Here is an 8,617-nt window from a genome sequence, read left to right on the forward strand (position 1 = left end):
TCCCCAGGTCATCCTGACTCTGGGGCCAGTGCTCTTACTTGCTGAGCCACCTGGCCGCCCCAACATCATCCCATTTTTAAAGGTATGGATTTACAGATCACAGAATTAAAAACTTCAGCGGCATATCACGTATCATAGAATGTTAGAGCCAGAAGAAACACTGGAGCTCATCTCATCTGGGCCTATCAGGAAACTAAAGCCAGGGAAAGTTAAATAAATTGCTGATGAACTCACAGCTAGTTAGTGGAAACGTTTTTGGGAGAAGCCAGGTCTCTGGCTCTTATCACTGTGCAGCCACCATGGTGAAGCTCATCTACTATTGTGTGACACAGTTTACAAGAAGCCAACATTAAAATTTGGATTTTCCCAGCCAGGGATTCCAAAGTAGGACTGGGAAAGTCTCAGGGGATGTGTGAGTGTGCTAGGAAAATTTGGAAAAAGTAATTGCTTGTTATTCTAATGATAATTTGAAAGTCACAGAAACATAAAGAGTTAAGAGTTTCAGTGAGTATTCTGGATAGTCATGAAAAGATAATTTAACTATGCCCATAATTGCTTTCAAGAGTGGATCACGGGGCGGCCAGGTGGCACAGTGAATAGAGCCCCGGCCCTGGAGTCAGGAGGACCTGAGTTCAAATCCAGCCTCAGACATTTGACACACTTACTAGCTGTGTGACCTTGGGCAAGTCATTTAACCCCAATTGCCCTGCCTTCCCCCCTCCAAAAAGTGAATCACAAACAGTATTGGGAATCTGGGAAAAACCAAAAAGACGGGCTGGGGTTTGGTGGATACAGGCTTAGCACACTACCCACAATCCCTTGATAACCTGACTTCTGTTCAGTTGATGTTTTTAGCCCAGTCTCTATTTCTGGGTTACCACCTCCCTACTCATTAACACAGCTGCCAACTATCAACTGCATTCCAGGTAGAAGAAGTTCAGTAGAAGAAGCAGCATGCTGCAGTGGAGAGCGCACTGAACTTTAAGACCTGAGTCTGAATTCTGGTCCACCACTCATTAGAATGACTTTAAGTGCTCTAAGCTTCCCTTTCCCCAAATGTAAAATGAAGGCAATAAATGATTCTGTTCTTTAACAAAGCAGTTGTGAAGAACAGCTGTGAGTGAGCTGCTGTGATTATTATGGAGAGCAGTGGTGCTTCTGGGCATGGCAGCAGAGGAAATCGTCCGTCCCAGTCTTCCTTCAATCACCCAGGTGACAAAAGCTAATAGAAGAAGGCTGTGGCAGGGAGGAAGAGTGGGGGGAAAGTGGGGGGAAGAAATCTTGATGAAATATGTAAAAGAATATGGTGGGGTAGAGCTCTACAGAAAACTCACAGGCTTCTAGAAGGCTATAACTGCCATTCAAGGCCAACAAAAAGCAATTCACAAGCATGCATTAAGTGCTTACTATGGGCCAAACTCTGTTCTTAGACCTGAGTATACAAAGAAAAAAGCAAAAACTGGTTTTTGCCCCCAAGAGATAAGAGACAACAAGATAATTAAACTCAAACAAGAGAAAACCTAAATTTGACTATTAAGACACAAAAAACTTCTAGGAAAGGTCTTCAACTCTAGAACATTCTTCACTTATTTCAACTGATCTCCAAAGTTAAAAGACATTTCAGTGATTTCATACTCTGTATTCATCAAGGTCCATACACCATTCCTTCTCTAGCCTTCCAGAAAAGTTAAGAATTGAAAATTGGAGGGGGGTGCAGCTAGGTGGCACAGTGAATAGAGCACCGGCCCTGGAGTCAGGAGGCTGTGAGTTCAAATACAACCTCAGACACTTGACACACTAGTTGTGTGACCTCGGGCAAGTCACTTAACCCAACTGCCCTGCCTTCCCCCCCTCTAAAAAAAAAATAAGATTAAGAATTGAAAATTGTAGTTTTCCCTCCTACTCTAATTTTACTAATGAGAAAAACATACCTCAAAAAGGGAGACTTGTCTTGCAGCACACAGCTAAGTGGTGATAAAGCTAATTCCAGTACCCAGACTTGCTTCGTCCCAAAAGAAGATTTGTGGTTTTCCCACAGTTCCATACTAAGCTACCTTTTCTTTTGAATATATGATCACAAACCCCAGTAATCTGTGAATTTAAATATATATATATATATATATATATATTTTTTTTTTTTAAAGCAATTGGGGTTAAGTAACTTGCTCAAGGTTACACGGCCAGTTATTTCTGGGTGTGGTGCTGAGTATCTGAGCCTGGATTTGATCCAGGTCATCCCGACACTGGAGCCGGTGCTCTTACTCGCTGAGCCACCTGGCCGCCCCTAAGCAATTGGGGTTAAGTAACTTGCTCAAGGTTACACAGCCAGGTGTTTCTGGGTGGGTGCTAAGTGTCTGAGCCCGGGATTCGGGATTCGATCTCCAGGTCTTCTCAACTCTGGAGCCGGTGCTCTTACTCGATGTGCTACCTGGCCGCCAGGTATATATTTTTTAAAAATATATTTTTAAATATATTTTTAAAAAACCAAACTTTTCCATCAATGCCATCTATAATGATCATCTTCAAATTGCAGAATCTGTTCTACAGGAGCTTATATTACATGTATGCAAATTTCATTTCAAACATACATATGCTTTATCTTAATGAAGATAAAGAGATAAATATCTTTACCCTACTTCAGTTGAGAATTCTATTAACTATGCTTGTTCCAATAATTTGTACTCACAGGAGTTTTCTATATGATTATATAAAAAGAACCAGGGTTATAGAACAGCCATATATAAATTTATGTAAGTTCATGAAAACTGCCACAATACGGGTTGGCATTTTAATGCATTTCCAATTAACTTCATTATTTACAAAAAAAGAAAAAGTTAAATTCAGAAGTTCACTCACATCGCAATTGCAGCCAAACACTCCATTGGAAAAGGAGATCAAGTTATAGGATTTGTCACCCCAGCGTACTGTTGGATCACCAGTAAGCACCATTGCAGTTACCTAAAACAGAAAGTCTTTCCAAATGACTTTAGTTTTACCATTTTTTAAAAAAAGGGCTAATATATAAAACCTATTCATAACCTTACTTTCCTTTCTTCTTAAATTTTGAATAGTATTTTATTTTTTACCCAGTTACGTGACAAGAAAATTTTCAGCATTCATTTGTACAAGATTTTCAGTTCCAAATTATTTTCTCTTCCTCCCTCACCTCCCCTCTTTTGAAAATGGTAGGCAGTCTGATATAGTTTATACATACATATATGCTATCATGTAAAAAATTTCCATATTAGTCAAAGTTGTGAAAGAAGAAACAGATCAAAAGAAAAAAGAGAAAGAATAAAATAAGTAAAAAAATATGCTTTGATATGCATCTAGAGTCTATCAGTTATGTTATTTGGAAGTGGATAGCATTTTCCTTTGTGAGTCCTTTGTGTTTGTCTTGGATCATTGTGTTGCTAAGAAATGCTGAGTCATTCGTAGTTCACCATCACACAATGTTGCTGATATTATGTACAATATTTTCCTCATTCTGCTCATTTCACTTTGTAGCAATTCATACAAAACTTTCCAGGTTTTTCTGAAATCTGCCTGTTCATCATTTTTTATTACACAATAGTATTCCGTACATTCATGTACCACAGCTTATTCAGCCATTCCCCAACTAATGGGCATCTCCTCAATTTCCAATATTTTGCCACCATAAAAAGGGCTGCTATTAATATTTTTGCAGAGGGGCGGCTAGGTGACGCAGTGAGTAAAGCGCAGGCCCCGGAGTTGGGAGGACCTGAGTTTGGTTCCAGCCTCAGACACTTAACACCCACATACACAAAACAGAAAAACTACCCATGTAACCTTGGGCAAGTTACTAAACCCCAATTGCCCTCCAAAAGGCAATATATATATATATATATATATATATTTGCACATGTAGGCCCTTTTCTCTTTTTTATGATCTCTTTGGGATATAGACGTAGTAGTGGTATTGCTGGATCAAAGGGCATGCACACTTTGAGCACAGTTCCAAACTGCTCTCCAGAATGGTTGGATGAATTCACCACTCCATCAAGAGTGCATTAGTGTCCCAAATTTCCCACATCCACTCCAACATTTATCATTTTCCTTTTTTATCATATTAGCCAATCTGACAAGTGTAAGGTGGTACCTCAAAGTTGTTTTAATTTGCATTTCTCTAATCAAAAGAGATTTAAGGGGCAGCCAGGTAGCACAGCGAGTAAGAGCACCGGCTCCAGTGTCGGGACGACCTGGAGATCGAATCCCGGGCTCAGACACTTAGCACCCACCCAGAAACACCTGGCTGTGTAACCTTGAGCAAGTTACTTAACCCAGATTGCTTTTTTTTTTAAAAAGAGATTTAGAACATTTCTTCATATGCCTATGGATAGCTTTGATTTCTTCATCTAAAAACTCCCTGCTCATATCTTTTGACCATCTATCAATTGGGGAATTACTTGTATTCTTATAAATTTGACTCAGTTCTTTGTACATTTGAGAAATGAGGCCTTTATTAGAGATACCTGCTGTAAAGTTTGTTTCCCAACTTTCTTGTTTCCTTCTAATATTGGTTGCATTGATGTTGTTTATTAAAAAAAAAGTCTTTTAAAATAATCAAAATTATCTATTTTATATTTCATAATGCTCTTTTTTTTGAGGGGGGAAGGCAAGGCAATTGGGGTTAAGTCCTCCTGACTCCAAGGCCAGTGCTCTATTCATTGTGCCACCCAACTGCCCCCCATAATGCTCTCTTTCTTTTGTTTGGTTATGAATTCTTCCCTTCCCCATAGATCTAACAGGTAGACTATTCCTTGCTCTCCTAATTTGTTTATGTATGGTATAACTCTTTATGTCTAAATCATGTCAACATTCTGTCACGTGTATCTTTTCTAATATTCTATTTACCTCCTTAGTTTCCTTATTGCTTATTTTTTTGGTTGGATTTATCAAGTTCTGAGAGGAGACAGTTGAGTTCCCCCACTACTATAGTTTTGCTGTCTATTTCTTCCTGTACTTACTTTTCCTTCTTTTGTAAGCAAGATGTAATAAATTAGAATGTTATGAATGAAGAGCAATAATTCTGCAAGTAACATTTTTTTGTTCACTAGAGCTCATAGATTACTATAGAGGCTGAGAGGTAAGGAAAAGCAAACCAATATTCAAGGTAGTATAGAGAATTAAATGAGAAGACATGATTTTGGTGTTCACAAAATCACAGGACTCTGTAGGAGAAGGACTTTAGAGATCAATTGATCTAACCCCTTTATTTTAGAGACAAGGAAACTGAGGCCCTGAGAGGTCACATGATAGCAGGTACAAAAGGTCCACATTTATATTCTAGAAGATTATTCAAAAAAGTCTCATAAAGGATAAAATAATGTTGGATTTCCTATCTACTAAGTGATACTTTAAAACCATCCTCATAGCAAAGAATGAATAACAAGTCAGTATATGTAGCTGAACTAAGGAAAAGTCTGTGGTCATACAAGTAACAATAGCAAAGTGATGGTTTGACCCCAGATCCTACAGAAATAGTAAAACTATCTGGAAACTATATTTACTACTATGATTAAACCTGGCATGTTTAACTTAAGGTATCTAGAAAATTTCATACAATACATTACGTTCCTTCTAACAATGCTGCAATCCTCATGGCACGTGAGCAGAGGACTTTTATTTATACCTGATTGTTACTTAACAAAACATTGTTAAAAGTCTATGTTAACATTATATAATTCTGAGCTGATACTAATTCTTTATTTAAATATCTATAAATTTTAACTTGACTCATAGTTCTGTACCTTTGAAACAGTTTATGAGACAAAATGTATTAAAAAAAAAATTAAAAAAAGTTAAAAGACCCCGAGCATCTCCAATACAGCCAAGAGTCTTGTGAGGGAAAATGGAGATGTAGAAATAAGAATAAAATTTTACATACGTACCTCAGAATAATTTTCAGGTGTTACTTGTGGACTAGAATCATCTAAGGAATATACCAGCAAACTGCTCTGAATTTTTTCCAATATTGTCAAATTCTCTGGATCAAGACTAATCAGATATTCTCTTGCCTAAAAGACAAAGACGTACTGATTAAGTTGGACAATGAAGACACTTTAAATTCAGATGATATCAAAGGGACCTTCCTTCTAAGAAAAATCTTCATTAATAAAAGTATGTAACAACCTTAGCCCATCGGGTTCGTTCTTCACTGGTTAATGCTGCTACCCCAGGTCCGTCAGGCTCACTGTGGCATTTTTTTTGGATATATGTCAGTTGCCTTTAAAAAAAGATTTAGATTAACATAGGATTCAGGATGTATATATACTATAGATGTTTTTCCTTAAGAAACCATAATGCTAATATTTTATTTCTTAAATAAGAAATTTATTGGGAAGTTAATATTAAATAACAAAATCAATTAAACTCATATTTAAACTAAAATTTAACAGATTTCCTTTAGACAAATCTATAACAATTTATCAGTTACTTCTTCCCTAGGTGTCTGTTATTGATCGATATTTTAAAATCTTCTTATGTCACTATTAGCTAGGAAAGAAGATCAAGACGTGACTAGCAATGGGTTTCTTTTTTGCCGTGTATTTTACACAAAGGAGTGGCACAAATTTGGTTACAATTAGATTTTGAATGAATTTGTTTCAAGATGATCCATACACTCTTTCCTAGTCCATATAAGCACTTTTCAAAAATGAAAACTAAAACAAAATACTCTTACACAAAACAGTATTATATAAACACTGTCAATCCAATCTGAAATTAAAGTTACCACTACGTTTCTTACCTAAAAAAGGAAAATATGGTCTGAAGTTTTAAATTTTTTCACTTGCATCATACTCTTTTGCTTCAAATCAGTCTTTAAGGCCTCAAGCTAAGTATAAAACACATTCATGCCAAAAATTCACCCCAAAATTGCTGTATGCTATTTTTTAAGTGTAGAAGCTAAATGATATATATCCAGTGAAGAGAAAGGAGGCCCATTTCAAGGGAGGCTTTAACCCTAACCCTTTTATGCTATGACTGTAGGCTAGTCATAGGAACCTCTTTGGATCTCAATTTCTTCATCTGTAAAATGGAAGTAAATAATACCCCAGGTACTAATTGTGAGGTTCAAATGGGAAGATGTAGAACATGCTTTGCTAACCCTAAGAGTGCTCTAAAAATGCCAGTTATTTTTATCATGAGGAAGAGGAGTTGCTTTGCTTTAAGAAAAAGCTCTTAAAGGAGAGTTTCAAGGTTTCACTATGACATCCTACATCAAATCAATGATCAAAGCTGGAAAAACCTTAGGATTCATTTCTAAGAGACAGAGCTATTGCAACCAGCTTGCAATAGCTGTTTTAATAAACATTTCAAAATAGGTTATTTACACACAGGATTTCCCTCGTCCTATATTCCCCCCAAATTTGGAGGATGAAACGTGTTTTGCCTCCTGCTGCATTGTCCTGTCTTCCCTGACTGCCCAGAGCACCTCTGGAGCAGTAGAGCATTCCTCAAAGGGCCTGTTTCTGCAGCAGCAGTAAAGCATTTATTCCCACTCATTGGCAAGTGTCTCAACTGTACAATTTGTTCTCAAGTTCATTGAAGTTGACAGAGCCACATTAAGTGTACTGAAGGCCCTGTGCTCTGCCCTCAGAGCCCTTCCACTCCTGGGGCAGAGCCATGTACACAAATAAATGTTACACAAGGTAGGAGTGAAGGAGAGAGCAGACAAAGTGCTCTGAAATGTTGTTCAGCCTTTGTTCTCAAAGAGGACCAATGACATCATGAGGGGAATGTCCTGACTTGCTTGTGAGTGGGAAAGACACTAGTACTGAGGGGGTCTGAAAAGGCAGCACAGAGCCAAGTCTTGACAGAGTTGCAAAGAAGAGTATTTCATATATGGGGGTGGCTAGTGCAAGTGCACAAGGTAATTTGGGGAACAGCTAGAGAGCCCACTTTGGCTAGAGTATAGAATTTGTGAAGAGGAGAAACAGGAAATGAGGCTAGAAAGGCAGACTAGAGTCAGAATGGAGACAGCTTCAAATTGCCAGTCCTGCTTTAGCTGTGAAACCAGCTCTCCTGCTCCAAAAAATGACCATTTTCCCACTTAGGTCAAAAACTTTCAACATATTTTAATTCTCAACCATGGATAAATACAGTTAGCCTGAAAAACATCAAAATGGATAATTATCATTCCTGGAAGAGGTATATTTATTTAGGTAGGTCAGTATGCATTTGGTGATTTAAATGATTACAGTAAGACAACTGATTATAAAATTTGTAACATTTCAGCAAAAAGAAAAACTTGAATCAGAAATAAATGATTTGCAGGGAAAATTTTTTTTTTCAAACCTTGGGAATGTGGAGGAGGGGCAAAGAAAATAACACTTTACCCAGTTTTGTTAAATCTATAATGTTCAACTACTTTGAAATGGCCTTTTCACAAAAGGTACATTTCGTGCTGGGAGTGAGATTTTACCTAACATAGTAAGAAATTACTTCCAAGTTAATAGTTAAAACATCAAACTCTGAGTTTTTATACCATTTGTTTATGAAATAAAAGCATGTGCTTCCCTGCCTCCTAGACTTTTTGAATTTTTTCATATTAAAAAAGTCTGAATTTTAAACTCAGACTACGCTTTTAAAAAAA

General features: G+C 37.3%; 1 protein-coding gene across 1 annotated transcript in view; it reads right to left on the reverse strand.

Annotated features, from left to right (window-relative positions):
• CROT (carnitine O-octanoyltransferase) overlaps positions 1–8,617 on the reverse strand; it is a 34,348-nt gene that overhangs the window by 8,024 nt on the left and 17,707 nt on the right. The window contains exons 6-9 of the mRNA XM_069086116.1: positions 7,130–7,187; positions 6,154–6,247; positions 5,913–6,038; positions 2,857–2,958 (exon numbers count right to left, since the gene is read on the reverse strand). Of these exons, the coding sequence (XP_068942217.1) occupies positions 2,857–2,958; positions 5,913–6,038; positions 6,154–6,247; positions 7,130–7,187 (380 nt within the window). The remainder of the gene's footprint in view (positions 1–2,856; positions 2,959–5,912; positions 6,039–6,153; positions 6,248–7,129; positions 7,188–8,617) is intronic.

Source organism: Petaurus breviceps, unplaced genomic scaffold (genome assembly GCF_028583685.1).
Source record: "Petaurus breviceps papuanus isolate PSGF00001 unplaced genomic scaffold, PetGlider_PUasm1.0 178, whole genome shotgun sequence".
NCBI classification, from domain to species: Eukaryota; Metazoa; Chordata; class Mammalia; order Diprotodontia; family Petauridae; genus Petaurus; species Petaurus breviceps.